A 24,373-nucleotide genomic window follows, 5' to 3' on the forward strand; every position below is an offset into this window, starting at 1 on the left:
CTTGTCTGTTTAGATTGTAACTTTCTCAAGGAAGGAACTGTCCCTTACCATGTGTATATACTATACCTACTACAACGGAGCGGCTGATCTTGAACCCTCTTTTTCAGAAGCGCAAAAGGAAAAAAGAGGAAACTATTTTAAAAAATACTCTTTAAAAACAAAATATCTAATATTTTTGAAAGGAAACTGATGGGAACTAAATTTGCAAGTCACTTAGTGGATTGGATAAAGCAAATTACTGGAATATATGAGAATGACATTTAGGAAGTCAAGATCTTCGTTTTGGGAATTCAGAAATCTGGGGCTTTCCTGTAAATAGCTGTGGTGGAAGAAAAGCAGCTCCCATAGGCAGGTAATCCTACCCGAGTTTGGAAATTCCTTTAAAGGCCCATTTCCAAACTGGTGCTTGAGACAGGTTCATTCATGACTTTAAAATGTTTTTTTTTCTCTAACACAACTTAAAAATACCCAAACCCTGCACATGTTTTGGATTTGAAACGTGTGAAAAAGGCTGTAGGATGGCTCCTCCATGAATATTTTCTAAAAGGTCTGTGGACATTCTGATTGACAAAACAATTTCAATCCATTGCTTCACTGCCTGGGGAAGTTCCCAAGAATTTCCCAGATGTCAGGGCAAAACAACTGTTCTTTCATCTTTTTCTGAATCATAGTGTGCACCTTAAGGAATGTTAGACGTGCTTCAATTTAATGATGCAACAAGGTAGTGAAGCATTGATGTACACAAGGCTGCCCGGTCTAGTAACTGCTGAAGCCAGGCTAAGGTGTTTTCCAATATATGGTGCTAATCACATCCACACATTATTGCGGTTATGCAAAAAACTATCACAGTAAGGAGCAAGGAAATTAATTTACTATTCAGTTGTTATTCCAGCAAATATACATCTGGGGCCTAATCTTGCTCTTAAGATAATCAATGGCAAAACTAGAATTTACTGAGCCCTGATCCTTCCCTGCTCCCGCCCGTGCAGAGCCGGCCCTCCCCCAAGTCCCTCTCCTTCCTCCTGTTCGGAGCTGCCTTCCTGAACCCCTCTTCTTCCCTCCCCTCCTTCCCGTGTGGAGCTGCCCCCTCCCACAGCCCCTCTCCTTCCCTCCTGTAGCTGTATATATAAAGGTTAATAAAAATTGTAATTAAAAAATGTAAAACTCATTCGTTTAAAAAAAGAGGAAAGGAGATAGTAAACCTGCCGGGGTGAAATTCAGCCTATGCAGATGCCAGTGTATGGCCTAGGCCCTGCTTTAGTTCCACTTAAGCTGTATTTTGATGGCTTCATTGAAATTTACATAGTGCACAGGTTGCATTCTACCCTCAGAGAAATACTCTGTATAAAGTTTTCATATTGAAATATAAATAGACCTTGTTTCCATAGGTTATATAGTAAGGACCCAATATTGAAAACTGTGACTCACATGAGTAACTCAGACTTAGGCACATAGTGCAATTGAGCTCAACGAAACCACTTGCCGGAGTATGGGGTATTCATGAGAGTTAGGATTTGCTTGATCATGGACTAGTCTGCCTCTCTTTCTTGCTCTTATAAATTTGAATGTGAAGTAACAACCCTAAGTTAACTTTCTGACAGCTTTGCCATCTCCATTCCCCCATTTTTTTTCTTTCTAATGATGAATGTTGGAAACATAGTAATATAGTTTGGGATTATTTAAATAGCTGAGCGATGAGCTTTAAGCAGTGGAAGAGGAAGGTGATTATTAACAACAGCATTTTAAATGGGCTGGAGTAGAATGAAGTGAGATGTTAGGAAACCAGACAGAAAGTCTTTGAAGTAGAAGAGGTGAGAAAGGAGCAAGAATAAGAGGATAGCTCATCCTTTGGACTATATTTGTCTTTCTCTTATTAACAGTGGTTTCAATTTTCACTCTCCTGGGACTTAACTATGCCTCCTGGGTTTAGAGATTATGTTATGCATTATAAATAGGAATATTTAACAAAGAAACTCATAAAGCTACGTCAGTAAAAGCAGTCTGTGTTGTTTCTGGGTTAGATGAGGCCAGTCTCATTCAAGTGCTATGAAACCGGGTTGGTGTGTGGTTTACTTGTTTTTTTCAATTGCTCTATTGGTATTCTGAGAAGCACAGACATTTGAGATGGAAAAGGCCTTTTAGGTCATCTAATCCACCCCCTTGCCAGTACAGGATTGTTACTTACAGCAGACTGAGGTCAAACGGGCTAAGCACTATGGATAAGATTTGAAACTTGCTGTATTCGGGGGGGCAAGGGGGATGTAAAAGTGATTTTTTCACACCCCTGAGCGAGAAAGTTGCAGCACTGTAAAGCGCCAGTGTAGACAAGGCCTTAGGAACACAAGCCTAAGTCCCCACTGAAAGTCAATGGGGCTTGTGCTCTAAGGCCAGACTTTTAAAGGTATTTAGATGCTTGAAGATGCAGATAGGCACCTAATGGGATTGAAATCAATTGTAGTTAAATGCCTGGGCATTTTTAAAAATCCAAGTAGATGCCTATTTGCATCTTTAGCTGCGTAAATACCTTTAAAAATCTGGCCCTAAATACTTTTGAAAATCCCACCCTATAGCTCCAGAGACTTCCTCATCAACCTCTTCCAGGCATTCACCAAGCTGGCCATTTATAAGTTCAGCAAGAGCCAGCTGGGCTCAGTTGGAGACCGGGATTCAGTTCCTGGCTCTGACTAGATTTCCTCATGTCACTTAATGAATAATAATCTCTCTGTGCCTCAGTTCCCTTATCTGTAAAATGGACAAATCACTCCCCTCTCTCAAAGTTCTCTTGTGAGGACAACTGTATTAATGTGTGTGAGACACTCAAATATCACAGTGATGGGGCCATCTATGTATCTAGATCACAAATTCTCAAAGTTGGGGGTGGGCCACCCTGGATGGGCGCACACAGTTTTGGATTACCACATCGGCCCATGGGGTCCATGCTCGTGGGCACCCACAAGGCATAACTCTGTCTCCATCTTCTCTGGCTCCTCCTTTCCCTCCCCCCGGGGCCCTGCTGCCCTGCTCCTCCTCTTCCCCCTGGCCAGGCCAAATGCAGGAGCTGTAAGGTAAGCATATCCCCCCTCCCTCCTGTGCGGAGCTACCCCCCCAACCTCTCTCCTTCCCCCTCCCCCAGTCTGTCTCCTTCCCCCTCCCCGAGCCCCTCTCCTTCCCCCTTCCTTCCAGCATGGAGCTGCCCCTCCCCCCCGCCGCTCTCCTTTCCTCCATGTTACACATGGGTATAGTGAAACACACAGAGGTTAAGTGAATCGCCTACACTCAAGCACAAAGTGAATCAAGTATCATTGCTAGTTAGAGAACTCAAGAGTCCTGACTGCCCGTCTCCAACACTTACCAATAAACACTACTGTTTTCATAAAAAACCTCATGACTCAGCTATTACAATGTTTGGCACTTAGACAGAGTTCTCTGGCATAATGCTGTATTATGTGTACAGACAGCTGCAGCTGTCCACACTCACTCACCTGAAACTACGGGCTCCAAAACTACTGTCACAAGTATCAGCAGAGTTGTTCATTCAAAACCAAACAGTGTATTGACAAGAGGACAACTTTAAGTGCATTGAACCATTTATTTTTATTCATATTTATTTCTATGCTGCCTATTTTATATTAGTGTTTGATTCTTTGACATGTAAAGAGACAAGGCTCCTGCCATGAGCAGCTTACAATCTAGTATTTTTCCAATAAATACGTAGTTTATATTTAGTGTTTTAAAACTGCAAGTTGCTTTATAAAAGCTAATTAATCCTCGCTCCCTGCTGGGAGGTAAGTAAGTAAAAATCATTTTATGATGTGGAAACTCAGACAATGCAAAGTTATGCAATGAGCAAAGATCATCTAGTGAGGAAGAGAACTCATTTTTCTGGCTCCACAGCCAGTGCTCAGACACTCTGACTACATCAGCTTCTCAGACCACTTAAAAAGGAAAATTTACATTTCATATCTAAGTTACACAGGAATAATTGAAGTATTTCAAATCATTACATGTTTTTCTTTATTAAACCGGTTGCAATAAGATAGACAGTTCTAACCCATTTAAAACAATAAAGGCAGTAAAATAAAATGCAGCAACTGTACATGGTTCCTTTGTTGTCTTCAATAAATAGTTGGTTTCCCCCATAGCTGTTTTTTTTTTAAAAACACTTTTCCAGTCAACCCAGTACATTATATATAAGCTCTCTAGGCTTTTCTCGGCTCGCCTCTCACCCTCTCTCAGATTCATTCCTTCTCTATTTAAATGGGTCTTTTAGACAGCCAAAATTTCCCTTCTCCTTTAAATATATATACACATTGCTCCTTTGCTCCCTATATTTGTAAACAGACCTTCCCATCTAAGGGTCCCCCAAACTCCTCTTTTGCCCCTCCCTCCCAAGGACACTGCCTCCCCTCAATGCCCAGTTTTGCCAAAAAGGTTGGGAAGTCTGGGGCAGGGCTTAACAAGGGGACTGGCCTGGCCAAAACAGGATGTATGGTCACCCAAGACTGTAGTAAGAGCTGCCCAGGGAGTCCGGGTACCCATGGGGAGCCCCGGTCCCTCCACCTCCCCTGGGCAAGGAGTCAGGGTACCCGAGAGCAGCCCCTGGCCCATGTCCCTGCCCCCAGACCATGCCGTCTACAACAGGTGGAGGGTCCAGGGCTCCTCACAGCAGCCCAAGCTTCCTGGACAGTTTTTACCCATGGCCTGACTTCCAGCCAGGCTGGGAGGCAGGGCCGTGGTGGGAAGGGTAAGTGCAGCGGGCAGAGCCCCATGGTCTGTGTGTGTGTGTGTGGTGGGGGCAATGTTATTTGTGCCCAGGGCCCCAATAAATCTTAATCCACCTTTGGGGAAGGAATGTATTCTGGGAGGGCATGAGACGTTTTAGAAAAAAAATATTGTGACATTGCATCCCATTTTCATCATAGTAATATTATTATGATATGATTATGGCATAATTATGATGCATTTTGTATAGGTCATGTGAGGTGTCATTGAAAAAGTTACGATTTGCTGAATATGATTATCCTGTTTGTATGCATTTGTCATTTTTGTATCTGAAGTTATGAATATTGACTAAGGATCTGTATTTTAAATGGGCTTACTTTGGAAAACACTCACAGCCAGTCTTTCAGGTACAACAATGAAGAAGCCAGACAGTGCTGATGGCCCATCAACAAAGACAATGGACACTGGAAGAAATTCACCTTCCTGTGAATGTTCCAGACAGCCTGTAAGTAATGGCTGCTATGACTCAGCAAGGTATGCAAAGGCCTGGGACCAGGTCACATGACTCTGGGCTCCATCTTGGGATATCAGTGTTTTGCCACAAGCCGAGGTTTGGGACAAAGGGTTCCCACCATATGCTAAAGCTGTATAAGGCAGAGAGTGATATCATCATTGGTTCTTCACTCCTCATACAAGAAGATTCCTGGAAACACCTGAGGAACAAGGACTAAACTGAGGGACATGCTGGACCCAGGCTAAAGGGATTTCTAGCCTGTGTATGAAAACCTGGGGAGTCCAAGCTGTAAAGCAAGTGTAGCTTGTGCTTTAAGAATCGTCAGCCTGCTTGTATCATCCGCCAGGGTGAGAATTTGCTAATTCGTATCCCATCTTTCTAGTATTTTAGCCTTAGTTTGCGTTTTTGTTTATTTGCTTGGTAATCTACTTTGATCTGTTTGCTCTCACTTATAATCATTTAAAATCTATCTTTTGTAGTTAATAAACTTGTTTTTTGCTTTATCTAAACCAGTGAGTTGGAGTGAAATGCATGGGAAATCGAAGGTCAAGGGGCAAAGGCTGTTGCATAGTCCTCTTCACATTTGGGGGGGTGTCGAACTCTGTGAGCTTACACTGTACAAATCCCTGTGCAGCTCAAGCTGGTATAATTTTGGGTTTATGCTCCAGAGTGGGTGCGTGCCTGGGGAGCTGAGAGTTACCTTGGCTGTAGCCTTTCTACTGTTGCTTCATGCAGAGGCTGGTCAGAGAGCCTTGCATGTAACTGCAGCTGGTGTGTGAATGCTGGTGGAAGTGTAGGACCGGGAGCGGGTCTGCAGCTCGTCACAGCAGCACAATAAGAGAGGGAGCCTAGGATGGTTGGTCAGAAGGCTCAGTGGCACCCCAGTTCCAGGCAGCACCCCAGGGGGAACCCATCACAAATACTGTGGACATTTTACACTTGGGGAATGGACAGGACTGGGACAGGGACAGATTGGAGGGGATGGGGCAGAAGAGGTCACATTTGGGGAGAATAGGCAGAAGCATCTGTAACCACTAGAGAACACTTCACTCCCCCTCTCTCTGCCAAGCATGGAATGGAATTCAAGATTCCTGAATCGCACCATTCTTCTGCTGTCAGCAACGTTCTGTGAAACCCACTATCAAAGTGCACGGTTCAGTGCTCACTAGTGCTGGTCCATATGGAGGATTACAACCTACTGTTAGTATCAGTTACATCATTAGCTCAAGTGGTAAAGATCTGTGAGGTGCATCTAAAATGTTCCAACCCTGCTGATGAACTATTTTGGTGTCAATATGATGCCACATGAGGGAATTTCTGTTTTTTCAGTTTGCTTTTTTGAAAACCTAGGGGAAATTATATACATGCACCACATTAAAAGAACACTATTAAGACTGCAAAGTCTAGCACCCTGAAGTAAGGAAATGTAAGAATTCAAGCTGCTTGTGCAATCTCAGTTTGACCCCTTTGCATGTATGCATTGTGATAGTCTTTAATTACATGTACGGTTGGCAACAGTCTCATATTACAAGACACAACCCTTATTTAAATAGAAAATTGCCTGTCTTGTACTAAATCAGCCCAGGACACCTTGTAGCCAGTATTTCAACCACAGGGGGCTAGTACTTATGGCTGCATCTTTCTGGTAGAGCCCTGGGGTTACCAACAGTCCCTTATTAAAAGGGATGTTCCTTATTTCTTCATCTCTGTACAAGATTGGGAGTTGCTGAGTGCTGCAAAAAGCAGCAAGAAATACCCCTGGCGAATACGTGAGTACTGCTTATTATTATTATTTATTCATTCATTATCATCATCATATTGTTGAGAGAATTGAGGCAGAGGTTTAAGAAAACAGTCCCTTATTTTTTAAATACAATGTTGGCAACCATAATTACATGCTCCCATACTATACTTTGGACAGGACCCTGTCTCATTCAGACAGCCGTGATCTAGGTATGACTCAGGGTTGTGCAGTGAAGGATACTGTTGTCTGTAGGACCCATGTTTAGTTTGTTGCAGAAGCTGGAACGTGTGTCATGACTGAGGAAGGTGATTGCTAGGAGAAAAAGGATGATTTCATACATAGGCGCCGACTCTGTGGGTGTTCCGGGGCTGGAGCACCCACGGGGAAAAAAGTGATGGGTGCTGAGCACCCACTGGCAGCCCCACTATCAACGCCTCTCCCTCCACCCAGCGCCTCCTGCCTGCTGGCGGGTCCTACCAATCAGAGCCTCCCCTTCCCTCCCAGTGCCTACCTCCTGCCATGGATCAGCTGTTTCACAGCATCTGGGGGCACTGGGGCTAGGGGAGAGACGTGAGGGCGCAGCGTGCTTGGGGGAGGGGGCAGAATGGGGCGGGGAAGACATTTCCTAACTTGAGAGCTTGTCATTGCAATCTAAATAATGTCCTTTTAACATTGCTTGTTTGTGTTTGTATTCCAAATATATTTTGCATATATAATTGTGTGTATTCTCCTATTATAAACAATTGGGCCTGGATGTTCAAAAGTGACTAATAATATTGGATTAGGGTTGCCAGATGTCCGGTTTTCTACCAGAGCGTCTGGTTGAAAACGGACCCTGGCGGCTCCGCTCAGCACTGTTGACCAGGCTGCTAAAAGTTCAGTTAGCGGCACTGCCGGTGCAGTGGGGATGGCAGGCTCCCAGCCCGGCTCTGCGCGGCTCCTGGAAGCATCCCTCCAGCTCCTAGGCAGAGGGAGGGCCACAGGGGCTCCACGTGCTGCCCCCATCCCGAGCGCTGGCTCCATTGACCAATAGGAGCTGCACAGCCTGAGCTCAGGGTGGGGGCACCGTGCGGAGTCCCTGTGGCCATCCCTCCACCTAGGTGCTGGAGGGACCTGCCAGCTGCTTCTGGGAGCCGCCTGAGGTAAGCGCTGCCTGGCGCCTGCACCCCAACATCCTCCTGGGCCCCAACACCCTGCCCCAGTCCTGAGCCCCTTCCCACACCCAAACTCCTTCCCGGAGCCCATACCTCCTCCTGCATCCCAACCCTTTGCCCGAGTCCGGAGCCACCTCCCACACCCTGAACCCCCATTTCTGGCCTCAAGCCAGAGCCTGTACCCCCTCCCACACCCCAACTCCCTACCCCAGCCCAGAGCCCACGCCCCCAGCTGGAGCCCTCACCCCCTCCCACACCCCAACCCTCTTCCCCACCCGGTGAAAATGAGTGAGTGAGCGAGGGTGGGGGAGAGAGAGTGATGGAGGGAGGGGGGACAGAGTGGGTGGGGGCGGGGCCTCAGGGAAGGGGCAGGGCAGGGGGCAGGGCAAGGGTGTTTGGTTTTCTGCAATTAGAAAGTTGTCAACCTTATCCTGGATGCCTCCATATTTTAGGGGTCCGACTTGAAAAGATTTAAAGGGGCCTAATGTTTAGAAAGTGCTGAGCATCCACCCTATGAAAATTAGGATTGTTCTCAACTGTGCAGTGGCTAGTAGGGTAACCAGATGTCCTGATTTAGAGGGGCAGTCCTTATATTTGGGGCTTTGTCTTATATAGGCGCCTATTACCCCCTCACCCTCTGTCCTGATTTTTCACACTTGCTACCTGGTCACCCTAATTTCTAGTGACTTAAAGTTACTAAGCAAAGTCCAAGAGTCTAGATTTAAAGGTCTAAAGAAATGATGAAAAGTAAATATTTAAAAAAAATATATGTGGATGTGATGATGAGCAAAAAAACCTGGCCTAACGTTACAAACCACACTTTCTGGTAAAAGTGGAAGAAGGACTAACAAGCATCCAAACTTCCCAAAACATTGATTTGTTGTAACCTGAAAGGCAAACAAAAATAAGCCAGTTACACATTCATTGAAGGGCTGGCAAAAGTCCTGTCACCATGGCAACCCCCTCAATGGGCCTGTTTTGCTTGCACAAGCTTTCTTGTCTATCCCAGCCCCAAACTGCTGAATAGGAGGAGCTTTGCTTTGTCCACTCCTTATTTATAACTTGTTGAGAGCTAAGGGGAGGGAGGGCTGAGCCATCTCTGCTGCACGCTGGCTGCCTGAGTTGCAATTACACCTACAAATGCCTTCTGTGTTGTATGGTGGCTGCAGGCTGGCTCTTAAATTCCTTTGGCTGTTTGTGTTAGTAGAAGCAACTACCAGAACCTATTATATTGGAATTGTGGAGGAGAACTGGGACTATGCACCAACTGGGAAGAATCTGATTACAGGACAAACCCTCACAGAAGATGAGTAAGTCCCTCAGGTTTCTGGTAAATCAGATCTCATGATGTCTCAAAAGAAAAATCCTTAGGTTACTGATGTTGTCTTAAAATGTCTTAAGTTTGTGCCGTCACTGAACTTTAGGTAAAAAAACAACAAACTTTTGCTAGTGTGGCTGCAGTATACATTTAAGGCTGGATATGACTTCTATTCAAGTCAGTGGAGAGATGCCCACTGAATTGAATGGGAGTTGGATCAGGCCTCTGCTGTTGTCTAAAATGACTTATCTCTCTTATTACTGATAAAATAGGGGTGGGGTGCAGGCACTGGATACGTGCTGTGATGTTTATTGAAGGGTGAATTTCAGGTGCTGACAGTTCTCCAAAAAGGATTAAAAGGTTTTTTTTAATTACAGCTTTGCTTTACAAGGATTCATGTGGGAAATCAGGTTCTCGGGAGTCAAAAAATCTTATCGTGAAACCGCATTATATCGAACTTGCTTTGATCCACCGGAGTGCGCAGCCCCACCCCCCTGGAGCGCTGCTTTACCACATTATATCCAAATTTGTGTTATATCAGGTCATGTTATATCGAGGTAGAGGTGTATTTCTGTGAGTGCTGGCCCAAGGTGACGTCACAGTTCTGCCACCACTAAGCACAGCTTTTCCGTAAAAAATGAAGAGAATCTTTTGTAAACTGGTGAAATTTGACAAATTGGAAAAACTGGTTTGAAATCAATAAGGACAAATGCAAATTACTGCACTTAGGAAGGAAAAAACAGATGCACAACTACAAAATGGGGAATAACTGGTTAGGTGGTAGTATTGCTGCTGCAAGGGATCCAGGGGTTATAGCAGATCACTAACTGAATACGATTCAAGAATGTGATGCGGTTGCACAGAAGGCTAATATTCTGGAGTGTATTAACAGAGATATGATAAGAGACACAGGAGATATTTGTCTTGCTCTGCTTGGTACTGGTGAGGCCTGAGCTGGAATACTGTGTCCAGTTCTGGGCATCACACTTTAGGAAAGATGTGGACAAATTGGAGAGATTCCAAAGGAGAGCAAGAAAAAGTTTAGGAAACCTGACCTATGAGGAAAGGTTAAAAAACCTAGCATGTTAACTCTTGAGAAAAGAAAAGCAAGGAGAGACCTGATAAGAGTCTTCAAATACGTTATGGGCTGTTATAAAGGGGACTGTGATTAATTGTTCTCCATGGCCACTGAAAGTAGGACAAGAAGTAATGGGCATAATCTGCAGCAAGGGAGATTTAGGTTAGATATTAGGAAAATCTTTCTAACTATATGGGTAGATAAATTCAGGCTTCCAAGGAGGTTGTGAAATCCCCATTATTGGAGGTTTTTAAGAAGAGGCTGGACAAACACCTGTCAGGGATGGTCTAGGTTTATTTGGTGCTGGCTGAGTGCAGGAGGCTGGACTTGATGACTTCTCAAAGTCCCTTCCAACTCTACATTTTTATGATTCTATGTGGAACCACAGAAGTTAGAGATGAGAGAGACTTATTCAAGATTCAAAAACACATGTACAAGTGGGATGAGAAGGAGATGGTCCATACAAACGTACTGTATACTGCACATACAGACCTGGGTTCAGGGAGCCACGTAAGTCAGTGCTTAAATTTAGGCATGTGCCTAAGTATCTTGCTGAGCTGTGACCATAGTATTGTGATGTGTATATTCTTCTTACACACACAACTAAGCTTGATTCTCCATCCATTACACTCCATGGAAGACCTATAGAGGAGCAGGCAACCCTGAGGCCCTGAGAATTGGCGTACCGGCTATAATTTTGAACATTGTGTGTTTATTGAAGTCCAGATGGGGACATATTAAAGTTTTAGTTTTATTAAGAAAATTAACGGACCCTCCCCCTACTGTAGAGAGCAGGTGTGGGACTATGCTCAGGGATGTGGGTAGGGCTTGGGAGAAAATAGGATTCTGCCCAGGTGTAGAAGTCCACACTAGTAGACCGTGACGCCAGTTCTGAACTTTGTACTGTTGTAGAAGTTAGAGATGGAAAAGACCTATGGAAAAGCTCTCTAGGCAATGCCAAACCAATATAGGATTGTTCCCTACATCCCTAGTGATATATTCACGATAGTTTGAAAAGTCTCAAGCAATACAAGAAAAGTATTTTTTTTAAATAACTTTAGGTGGAAGACATATGCAATTTTACAGATAATTACCATAAAAGTACCAAAAATGCAGTATTAGCAAGTGAAAAAAAATGGACTTATCACTTTTTGTTTTAGCATAGATGTGATGGTTACGGAGAAGGAGTGAAGAAATGGCATAACACTCTATAATCACTGTTTCTGGTAAAAGAGGAATGACTAACAAATGAAAGTGTTCAAACTTTTGAAGAAAATGTTGTGCAAATTCATTCACACTCCCAGAAATCTCTCCATTTTGCAGAATTTTGTAAAACAGTAGTTTGACTGCAAAACTATAAAACTATGTTTTCAAACAGCAACTTCACAGAAAAGTGGACTCTTTTTCACTCACAAAATTACTGACATTTTAGTGAGAAAAAATAATAGTGCCGGGGTGATAGAACTGAAAATGGTCCCATGTTCCTGTGAGCATTTTGAGAAAACATGACCAGTTTTGATTTAGCAATGAAATGTTCAGTACGTGAGTACTTAGAACTGTATTGCAACCATTTCACCCCACTCTGCTAATGGGCATCCAAACTTAAAAAACACAATGAGGTTGTTTTCTACTAGTTTCACAAGAGCTTCACAGGTGCAGCCCATTGTTGATTGTCTGTTATATTTCCCCCTGCTGTGACTGATTCATAAATAATATGAGTCTGCTACAGTACTGAGGCAAAAAAGGGCTTTGTGTTTTTGCTCAAGCGGGGAGGTTGTGCAATTAGTTCAGGAGGCCCCAGGTTTTATTGCCTAGGGTTATCAAGAGAGTCATTACACATACCTAGACTGCATGGTGGTGGCTTGTTCTCCACATGTGAATATATTTCAGAGTTTGTTATTTGGAAGGGGGTAGGGTGGCCAGATCTTTCACTGGGAAGGCTACTGCAGTTGTGTTACATATGGGAATGTCTCACTTCCCTGCTCAAGATAGCAGAGGATTGCTTCCCTGCTCTCATTCCTAAGATGGAAGAGCTCCAATGAAAGGAATTTAACTTCAGATGGGCTGCAGATATTTATAAATCTCACACACACCAGGAAGAGTTTGTATCTGTCCTGCAGAATGTAATGTTAATGGTATTTTTGCTGTCTGCCCTTGGGACTATTTGAATGCTAAGCTGTGCAGTTTGCTGTTTGGAGCCGGATGCCCATTCATGCACAGCACTCTCTGAATTTGGTTGCATGTACTTTAAAGTCAGTGACATTAATTCACATACCTATTTCAGAGACAGAGAAACTTTTTGTTAAGGATTTTAAGTTAACTCTGCTTATTTTCATAGTCTAATTTTTACAGGACATTACTTCCTAAGAGTAATTGTTAAATCTTTTAAATAAGAAATTGATTACTAAAGGGATTAAGCCTTGCAGGATAATCCAGTCCCATAAAACCTTTGGATTCATGCCATTCCAGATGACATGGACAACAGGGCAGTACTCTTTGAAAGGGCAGGGTTCTGCAAATAATAATGCTTAGTACTTACTATACACAGTCATTTTCATTTTCAAACCTTGACTGATTAATCCTCACAACATCCCTCTGATGTAGACAGGTAAGTATTATTACCCCAGTTTTACTGATGTGGAATCTAAGACATAGAGGAGGCAACCTAAACTGGTTCTCTTTAAAGGAGCTAGTGCACACAAGTTAGGGAATGTTCCTTTTGAAGCTAGCTGGTTTTCAAAGCTGGCCTGAATTCTCATCCAGAGCAGCCCTAAGAACATAAGAATTGTCATATTGGACCAGACCAATGGTCCATCTAGCCCATTATCCTGTCTTCCAACACTGGCCAATGTTAGGTGCTTCAAAGAACAGGGCAATTATCAAGTGATCGATCCCCTGTGATCCAGTCCCAGCATCTGGCAGTCAGCGGCTTAGAGACACTCAGAGCATGGGGTTCCATCCCTGACCATCTTGGCTAACAGCTACTGATGGACCTATCCTCCATAAACTTATCTAAATATTTTTTAACACAGTTATAGTTTTGGCCTTCACAACACTCCTGGCAACAAGTTCCACAGGTTGACTGTATGTTGTGTGAAGAAATACTTCCCTTTGTTTGTTTTTAGACCTGCTGCCTATTAATTTCATTGGTGACCCCTGGTTCTTATGTTATGTGAAGGGGTAAATAAAACTTCCTTACTCACTTTCTCCATGCCGTTTGTGATTTTGTAGACCTCTATCATATCGCCCCTTAGTCATCTCTTTCCCCAGTTGAACAGTCCCAGTCTTCTTAATCTCTCCTTATATGGAAGCTGTTCCATACCCTTGATCATTTTTGTTGCCCTTCTCTGTACCTTTTCCATTTCTTATATATCTTTTTTGAGATGGGGCAGTCAGAAATATATGCAGTATTGAAGGTGTGGGTGTGCTATAGATTTATATGGTTACATTATGATGTTTACTGTCTTATTATCTATACCTTTCCTAATGGTTCCTAACATTCTGTTCGCTTTTTTGACTGCCGCTGCACATTGAGAGGATGTTTTCAGAGAACTATCCGCAATGACTCCAACATCTCTTTCCTGAGTGGTAACAACTAATTTAGACTCCATAATTTTGTATGTATAGTTGAGATTATATTTTGCCATGTTCATTACTTTGCATTTATCGATAGTGAATTTCATCTGCCATTTTGTTGCCCAGTCACCCAGTTTAGTGAGGTCCCTTTGTAACTCTTTGCAGTCTGCTTTGAACTTAACTATCTTGAGTAATTTTGTATCGTCTGAAAATTATACCCTTGCTGTTTACCCCATTTCCCCAGATGATTTATGAATATGTTGAATAGCACCGGTGCCAGTGCAGACCCCTGGGAGACACCACTATTTACCTCTCTCCATTCTGAAACTGACTATTTACACCCGCCCTTTGTTTCTATCTTTTAACCAGTTACTGATCCATGAAAGGACATTCCCTCTTATCCCATGACGGCTTACTTTGCTTTAGAGCCTTTCATGAGGGATCTTGTCAAAGGCTTTCTGAAGGTCCAAGTACACTATATCTGCTGGATCACCCTTGTTCATGTTTGTTGACCCCCTTAGAGAATTCTAAGAGATTGGTGAGGCCTTTACACAAGCCATGTGACTCTTCCCCAACAAATTGTGTTGACCTGTGTGTTTGATCATTCTGTTCTTTCCTACAGTTTCACCCAGTTTGCCTGGTACTGAAGTTAGGCTTACTGTTACAGAAGCTAATTTAAGTTACATACCACAGTTAGTAGCTCTGCAGTTTCATATCTGAGTTTCTTCAGAACTCTTGAGTGAATACCATTTAGACTTGGTGAGTTATTATTTTTTAATTTATCAGTTCATCCAAAACTTCCTATTGACACCACAATCTGAGACAGTTCCTCAGATTTGTCACCTAAAAAGAACGGCTCAGGTGTGAGAATCTCCCTCACATCCTCTGCAGTGAAGACTGATGCAAAGAATTAATTTAGATTTTCTGCACTGGCCTAGTCTTTCTTGAGTGCTCCTTTAGTGCCTTGATTGTTCAGTGGCCCCACTGATTTTTTGGCATGCTTCCTCTTCTGATGTACTTGAAAAACTTTTTGCTGTTAATTTAAGATACTTTTGCTAGTTGCGCTTCAATTTCTTTTTGGCCTGCCTAATTATACTTTTACACCTGATTCACCAGAATTTACGCTTCTTTCTATTTTCCTTAGTAGGATTTCACGTCCAATTTTAATGCCTTTTTGCCTCTAACTGCCTCTTTTACTCTGTTCTTTAGCTATTGTGGCATTTTTTGGGTCCGCTTACTATTTTTTTTAATTTGGGGTATACATTTAATTTGAGTCTCTGTTAACGATGTTTTTAAAAAGTTTCCGTGCAGCTTACAAGCATTTCACTCTTGTAACTGTTCCATTTAGCAAGCTTCCTCACTTTTGTGAAGTTCCCCTTTTTGAAGGGAAATGCTTCTATGGTGGGCTTCTTTTGTATTCCCCACACCACAAAAATGTTAAATTTAATTATATTATGGTTGCTACTACTGAGCAGTTGAGCTATATTAATCTCATGGACCAGATCCTGTGCTCCACTTAGGATTAAATCAAGACTGGGCTCTGAGGCCCCGTGAGAGTAGAGGGTCCCAGAGCTTGGGCTTTAGTCCGAATTCAAACATCTACATGGCCCAAGCAGGCCCAAGCCCTGCAAGCCTGGGTCAGCTGACCCAAGCCAGCCGTGGCCATATGGCTGTGCTGGGGAGAGCTCAGGATACACTCAATGGATTTTTCTCTTGCCTTATGCCTCTGAAAAAAAAATGCCTCTAGGCATGGGTTCTTCAGTGAAACTCCTCCCCATCCTTTCAGTGAGCCTCAGGATAAGGCTTAGCTGATTATGAGGTGTTCTGATCCATCCAAGATAATTCTGCAGCTCATAAATCTTTTAAATCTCTGTTGAGTTTTGACAGTATTTAGGCATTAAGTGAGGTGAAATCTAGTCTCTCACAGCAGGCCACCAGAGCTGTGAGCTAAGTCCTGCCCTCAGCTACATCCAGCCACACCAAGGGGCATCATTTGTTACCAGAGAATCAGACAAAATGTATTAAATGTGCCAACTGGCTGATCCTGTCCAGCTAAATGAAGACAATACATTTATCATAGATGCTAAACTAATAGCTAAAGCTTTAGGTGGCCCAATGACCCAACTGCATCACTAAAATGATCACTGTGGCATGGGTCAGCAACAGCTGGGTGTCAGAAGGCCAGAGGTGAAATCTGGTTCCCACTGAAGCCAATGGGAGTTTTGTGATTTACTTCAGTGGAGCCAGAACTTCACCTCAGGAATGTAACCACTATAACCACACTCAACCAGCAACAAACTGGGGTTTCTCTTAAGATTTTAGGGATTCGCTGAATCCCAAATGTATCAATATGTGGAGGGAAAATGCTAAATGTTTTTGAACCTTGTTAAAAAGACACTGCTACCCCATTTGATTTGATGCTGTGTGATCTTAGGCCTGGTCCATGTTTAAGCCCACTGGTTCAGCTCTCCTAGCAGTAGCGATAGCGCAGAGGTTGTTCTGGTGGTTGCTGGCATTTTAACCACCACTTGGAGAAGTGCTCCAAGTGGGGTTACACAACACAGGTTAAAATGTCAGTAGCAGCCTGTCTACTCAGTGCTACTTCTGTTGCTGCTGCCAGTCATTGCAATAGGGGGTGTGACATTCCCCTGGTGTTATCTGGACTAGTGATCTGCTAGGTCACTCCAATCCTTGACTCTGGGAGCCAGCCTTACTGCTCTGCTGTGAGAATCCCTTCTCCCGGGCTGTTCACACACAGTCTCTAGCATGAAACTGCTCCCAGCTACATGAGTGAGCAGTTTTGGCCAGCCACTGCTTGGATTGTGCAACCGAATGACACTGGCCAATATCTCCGGTCCCAGACACAACCCTAGGAACCTCCGTCTTGCTGTGTCCAGTTATGCCCGCTGGATGCTGCAATCTTATATGGATTTGTCAATTTAACGAAGAGATTGATATGTACCAGACTTGTTATCCCAAGGGGAGTCTCTGACATGCTTCAAACCAAACACACTGCTTTAGGTAGAATAAACAAACAAATTTATTAACTACAAAAGATAGATTTTAAGTGATTATAAGTAAAAGCATAACAAGTCAGATTTGGTCAAATGAAATAAAAGCAAAATGTATTCTAAGCTGATCTTAACACTTTCAGTGCCCTTACAAACTTAGATGCTTTTCACCACAGGCTGGCTGGTTGCCCTTCAACCAGGCTCTCCCCTTTGATCAGTGCTTTAGTCGCTTGGTGGTGATGTCTGTTGATGGAGGTGGAAGAGAGAGGAAAAGCATGGAAAACAGCTCTCCCTTTTATCGTGTTCTTTCTTCCCACTTGGCTTTGCCCCCACCCCCTTCAGAGTCAGGTGAGCATTACCTCATTGTAGTCCCACACTGACCAAAGGAAGGGGTGTGACTCACTCGAGAGTCCAACAGATCCTTTGTTGCTGCCTAGGCCAGTGTCCTTTGTTCCTTTGAGGCTGGGCTGGGTTTTTACCATACATGCCCTGATGAGGTGTGAACTGCCTCTCTGTTCCTGGAGAGTTTTGCCTGGACTTATTTTAAGCCATGAGGACACATTTTCAGCCTCATAACTGTATACATGAAATTACAACCTATAACATTACTATAACAATGCTCAGTGCATTATGAGCCTTCTGAAAACACCCGACATGACAAACTTTGCATTGGATACCACACAATCATATTACAAGGATGAACATGGGGGTGTAGGGTGTTCCCCTAAGATACAGAGTGTCACGGGAAATTTTAAGGAAACAAAGCCTAGCATATAAGTGAAAGATATATGGGAAGGCAGGGAAAGCATGGGAAACAGAAAATTAAAGTGTGGAAAGCCTGACATAGCTAGAGCTTTGAGCGAAAATCCTGAAAATAGTGGTTGTTAAAAGAAGACTAATGTTCAACCTTCAAGACAGTAGTAATATGGTGGCCATTAAAAATCCACATTTATCTACAGTTACCACTCAGTTGTATGTAGATACTGCAGTTAGTCTCTAGACTAAGTATAGGGGGAAACTCAAACGACCCCTGTCTGGTAACTGTTAGCAAATATTGTCATGATGCCTGCAAATCTTGACAATGGTTAGGCTGTTGTTGTACAGATTCCACTGCCTGTCATGCTGACCAGTATGGTCCCATTGTTTATCCTTATTTCCCCATCTGTTTGTATGCATCCATTGTCTCTTGTCTTGTACTTAAATCGTAAGGTCCTTGGGGCAGAGACTGTCTGTTTGTTCTTTGTTTGTACATCACCTAGCACAATGGGGTTCTGGTCCATGACTGGGGCTCCTATGTGCTATGGTAATATAAATAATGTATAATAATGACAAATGTTGACATTTCAGTGGAGATCACTGTAACTTCAAGTGGCAGCATAAACTCAAAGGGCCATTGGAATTGCACCAGAGAGGAATCTTGCTCCAAATCTCCAGAAGCTATTGTATCGATACTGGGCTAGTCCTGTTTTTTGTCATGGTCAAGGTCTATCTCTCTTAGGGTTTTCTATAGTACTCTTCACTATGATAGCTACAATGAACAGCATAACTTGAAATCCAGATAATTTTTGCTACAATCAAAGTTGACATTTATATAAGAAAAATGCTAACAAATTAAGGTCCTCATGCTGAGCACTTGCATACTCAAAGCTCCCCCCATGTAAATGCCTGTTTAATACATATCTGTGCTGGTGCAGTTGTTTCACTGAGTTAACAGATGGTTCCTATCCTGTGATTGTTAAACTTGCTAATCTTAAATCAAGTATTATGACTTTGAAGATCAAAGGCAACATAAATATCATTTAAGGTGACAATCCTTGGCAAAATACTCTTTGTAACTGATGGGGGAAATAGGTGTTGACATTACACTTAACTCATAAACATTTACTGTATGGCCTGAGTATTAGCATGGCTAGTTGTAGTGTCCTTGGGGTGGAATATTTATTGCTGTAGCGTTTTACTCTACAATTCCTTTTGGAATTAATATATCAATTATAGCACTTATGGGGGAATGGGAAGCTGAAGTTAAATCAGTAATAACTCTAAAAGGCTGCAGTTTGTTCCCTTTTGATAACTCTTTGAAGTTACATTCTCCTCCTCCATCCATGTGTGTAAGCAGAAGTTGCCTGCTGGGGCTTAAGAATTGCTAGAAATGATAAATTGGGAAAATGAAATTAGGGATGGCCTAAGGTTTTGCATGGAGCCCAAGCTGCCAGAGTCTGAACGAGGCCTTTAGGGCCTGATTCAGCAAGGCACTTAAGCATGTGCATAACTTTAAATAAGTGAATGGTTCAATTGAAGTCAATCGGACTACTAGTGGCAGTCAGTTTCCAAGCAAACACCTGTGCAGGCAAACACAAGAGGCTAATAGGGAAGTTCCTGAGCATGTTTGCAGGAGGGAATGTAGGATATTTTTTCTACAGGGAGTATAGGAATTTTTGTCTACGGGAACAACTCTACAAACCCAACAAGGGATTGCCAATGATGGAACGTTGTCATGATCTGCAAGGGATGTGCCATGTTGTGGTCCTGCCTGAAGAAAGACATGCCCTTTGCAAAAAGTGCAAGGTGATGGCTGTATTGGAGGAAAAGAGTCAAGATCTGGAAAGTATCAGAGGGGTAGCCGTGTTAGTCTGGATCTGTAAAAGTAGCAAAGAATCCTATAGCACCTTATAGACTAACAGACGTTTTGGAGCATGAGCTTTCGTGGGTGAATACCCACTTCGTCGGATGCAAGACATCAATACCGACGAAGTGGGTATTCACCCATGAAAGCTCATGCTCCAAAATGTCTGTTAGTCTATAAGGTGCCACAGGATTCTTTGCTGCTTTTAAAGATCTGGAAAGGCAGCTAATGAGCCTGTTTAGCCTTAGGGTACGTCTACACTACGGGACTATTCCGAATTTGCATAAACCGGTTTTGTAAAACAGATTGTATAAAATCGAGTGCGCGCGGCCACACTAAACACATTAAATCGGTGGTGTGCGTCCACGGTCCGAGGCTAGCATCGACTTCTGGAGCATTGCACTGTGGGTAGCTATTCCGTAGCTATCCCATAGTTCCCGCAGCTTCCCCCGCCCCTTGGAATTTCCGGGTTGAGATCCCAGTGCCTGATGGGGCAAAAATCATTGTCGCGGGTGGTTCTGGGTAAATGTCGTCAGTCACTCCTTCCTCTGGGAAAGCAACGGCAGACAAGCATTTCATGCCTTTTTTCCCTGGATTGCCCTGGCAGATGCCATAGCATGGCAATCATGGAGCCTGTTTTGCCTTTTGTGACTGTCACCGTATGTGTACTAGATGCCGCTGACAGAGGCGATTCAGCAGCGCTACACAGCAGCATGCTTTTGCTTTTGCATGACAGCAGAGATGGTTACCAGCCATACTGCACCATCTACCAATCCATAAATTGGTAAAAAGATGAGCATGGCTACCAGTCGTTTTGCACCATTTGCTGCTGTCATAAGTGCCCCTGGCTGCTCTTAGCCAGGGGCGCAAAAGCCAAAATTGGGAATGACTCCCAGAGTCAATCCCTCCTTTTTGGTATCTAAAAATAGAATCAGTCCTGCCTAGAATATGGGCAAGTGTACTAGAGAACCACTGTATCAGAGAGCACAGCTGCTCTGTGTCAGATCCTGCAGAAATTATGAGCTGTATGCTATTCACAGGGGGTGCTCCTGCAACAACCCCACCTGTTGATTCCGTTCTTCCCCCAGCCTTTCTGGGCTACTGTAGCATTGTCCCCCCACTTGTGTGATGAAGTAATAAAGAATGCAGGAATAAGACACAGTGACTTGTTAGTGAGATATGAGTGGAAGGCAGCCTCCAGCTGCTATGATAGTCCAGACAGGACAGTAAGGAGTGTGGAGCAGAGGAGCCCAGCATCCCTCTGCTAGTCCAGGGGCAATTGAATCTTTTTTTTACACATGAAGGGTGGGGGCTGACAGAGCTCAGCCCCCTGTTGCTATGACGACGATGGTTATCAGCCATACTGCACCATCTACCAGGTAAAATTAGGGCCAGGCACCCTTGATAGACCTCACCGATGCTAGTCTGCATGGTTACCAGTCCTTTTGCACTGCCCCATGTGCCAATAGGCTGATGATGAGGACGGGTACCAGTCGTATTGCACCATCAGCCACCCATGGAGGGGGGGACCAAGGATGTTGGTGTTGAGTGCTGCAGCATCGGGTCTATCTGCAGCATTCAGTAAAGATAGGGTGACATGTTAAAGAGTCAAGAGAGGATTGTTTTCCCTTTCACTTCTGGGGGTGGGTGGGGGGGTGCGTAAATTGCCGAGCTATGCCCTGACCCACCGCGGACACTGTGTTTGACCCTAGAAGCATTTGGAGCTCAGCCAAGAATGCAAATACTTTTCGGAGACTGCAGGAACTGTGGGATAGCTTGAGTCCTCCAGTCCATGAGCGTCCATTTGATTCTTTGGCTTTCCGTTATGTTTGTCATGCAGCAGTGCGCTGAGCTATGGCGTCTGGCTGGAGATTTTTTAAAAATGATTTTGAATTTCGTCTTCTGTAACGGAGCGCTGATAGAACAGATTTGCCTGCCCTTACAGCGATCACATCCGCATGGTCCATGCGGGAGCTCTTTCTTTATTTTGATTTTTAACTGCATCGCCACCCGTGCTGATCGGAGCTCCACGCTGGGCAAACAGGAAATGATATTCAAAAATTCGCGGGGCTTTTCCTGTCTACCTGGCCACTGCATCCGAGTTCAGATTGCTGTCCAGAGCGGTCAGTGGTGCACTGTGGGATACCGCCCGGAGGCCAATACCGTCGATCTGCGGCCACACTAACCCTAATCCGATATGGTAATTCCGATACTAGCGCTACTCCTCTCGTTAGGGAGGAGTACAGAAACCGGTTTAAAGAGCCCTTTATACCGATATAAAGGGCCTCTCAGTGTGGACGGGTGTGGCGTTAAATCGGTTTTACGCTCCTAAAACCGGTTTAAACGCCTAGTGTAGACCAGGCCTTAGAGAAGCAAAAGAGCTCTTGGACAGCCAGATTGAGGCAGCACCACTTCAGATCTATCTGTAGAATGAATATGTTTCCAGGAAACAGAAGAGAGTGGAAAACAGAGAGGAGAATTAGCTGTTTGTAACCAAGCAAAGACAGAGAAGCAGGATTTTACACAGCCAGAAGCAGATGGACAATCCGTACCCACCAGAAGAAAGAGGACTAGGTGAAATTCAATGCATGTAGCGGTATCTAATCACTTTCAGGCACTTCATGAAGTAGCCACAAAGAATATATTGGAAGATTCAGCTGAAGGGAAAGAACAGGGATCTCCACTAGACACACCTGAGGTTGGATGCTCAGCCCAGCTGTTGAGAATGTCAAGCATACCCAAATGAAGACCACAGACTTTCCAGAGAAGACAGACAAATCTCAATGAGGACTTGATATTAAGGAGAGTGCACAAGACATTCTGCAGGGGACAGAAGGACAGCAAGATGGTCTGCTGTCTTCCTGCAGCAAAGACAATACACATCAGTGGAAAACTGGATGGGATTCTGAAGACTGTGGGCAAAAATCCATTGATTATCATAGAATCATAGAAGATTACTGTTGGAAGAGACCTCAGGAGGTCATCTAGTCCAACCCCCTGCTTAAAGCAGGACCAACACGGACTAAATCATCCCAGTCAGGGCTTTGTCAAGCTGGGTCTTAAAAACCTCTAAGGATGGAGATTTCACCACCTCCTTATGATGATATACATTGGCATGAATGACACTGCTTCATGGAGCATCGAAAGCATTCAGGATCTTAGAAAGAAGAGGAAAGGTCTGATGATCTTCTCAGGGATCCTTCCTTTCCTGTGAATGAGAAAAGATAGACAGCAAGAAGATTCTGGACATAAACTGTTGCCTAAGTACGTAGTATAAAATAGAGCAGTCTGGTTTTATGGAACATTGGTCCACCTAAGGGTAGAGGAGGGTATGTGACTTGAGCTATCTCCATCTGAATAGAATGGGAACCAATCTTCTGGGTAGCAGACCAGCTAGAGTAGATAGGAGAATTTTAAACTAGCATCTACAGGACAGGGTGCTAAGGAGGAAAAAACAGTAAGCTCAAGTATAAAACTCATACTCAGGATACCATTAATGTAAAAAATCAAGGCATCAAAGGATGTAAAGAGAAGAAATTCTTCAGTTGTCTGCCAATGTTAGCACCCTGGATAATAAAAAAGAGGAATTAAAAATACTAATGTATTAAAAGAAATTTGATAAGACTGGTCTTACTGAAACCTGGTGGGATCATTCATGTGACTGGTATGTCAAAATCACTAGATACATTTTATTCAGAAAGGATAGAGTGGGTAGAAGAGAATAGGGGTGGTGGTACTTTACATTAAAGATACCATTACTGGCTTTAGAGTTACTGATAGTTCAGAAGGACGGGATCTGAAATGTTTATGCATCACAAACTAACTGATAAATCACAGGATGGGCACTACCAGGGGTCTGCTATAAACCTCAAATCAGATGAAGGAGCAGATGAGCAATTCTTTAAACATCTATGTACAACGTGTAGAAAGAAAAATTATGTTATTCCGGGAGATTTCAGTCTGTGGGACATATGCTGGAGGTCTGATGCTACCCCTAGTTTCAATGAATGGTATAGGTTCGATCTAGACAAAGATGATAAAATTATCAATCATGATGTAGAAAAGGCAGAAGTATTCAACATATGCTTCTGTTCTATATTTAAAAAGAAGGATGATGTATTCATATTATACAGCGATAATGAAATACTTTCTATTCCATCAGTAGCTATGAAGGATGTTAAACAGCAACTGTTAAACATGTTTAAATTTGCAGGATCAAATAACTTTCACAGAAGAGTAGTAAAAGATTGGCCAAGGAGCACTCTAAAATGAATGATGGTTTTTAACAAATCGTGGAACACAGGGAAAGTTCCTGAGGACTAGAAAAAGCTAATGTTGTTCCAGTATTTTAAAAGCAGTGAATCAGATGACCTGGGAAACTAACAGGCAAGTTAGCTTAGCATAGATTCTGGGCAAAATCATGGAAAGGCTTATATGGGATGCACTCAGTAAAAATTTAAAAGATAGCATAATTAATGCTAGTTAATATGGTTTTATGGAAAATAGTTCTTGTTAATTAGACATCATTTTTGGCTGCTAAAGGTAACTGGGTTGACACAATATTCTTAGATTTCTGTAACCCACTTGGTCAAAAATTGTGTTATTTTTTTTCCTTGCAAAATTTGGATTGTTT

At 43.3% G+C, this 24,373-nt stretch overlaps 1 protein-coding gene across 1 annotated transcript in view; it reads left to right on the top strand.

Moving 5' to 3' along the window:
- The first annotated feature begins 9,214 nt into the window (after positions 1 to 9,214).
- HEPHL1 (hephaestin like 1) overlaps positions 9,215 to 24,373 on the top strand; it is an 81,563-nt gene continuing 66,404 nt past the window's right edge. The window contains exon 1 of the mRNA XM_039520704.1: positions 9,215 to 9,444. Within this exon, the coding sequence (XP_039376638.1) occupies positions 9,275 to 9,444 (170 nt within the window). The 5' untranslated portion in view covers positions 9,215 to 9,274. The remainder of the gene's footprint in view (positions 9,445 to 24,373) is intronic.

Source organism: Mauremys reevesii, linkage group 1 (genome assembly GCF_016161935.1).
Source record: "Mauremys reevesii isolate NIE-2019 linkage group 1, ASM1616193v1, whole genome shotgun sequence".
NCBI classification, from domain to species: domain Eukaryota; kingdom Metazoa; phylum Chordata; order Testudines; family Geoemydidae; genus Mauremys; species Mauremys reevesii.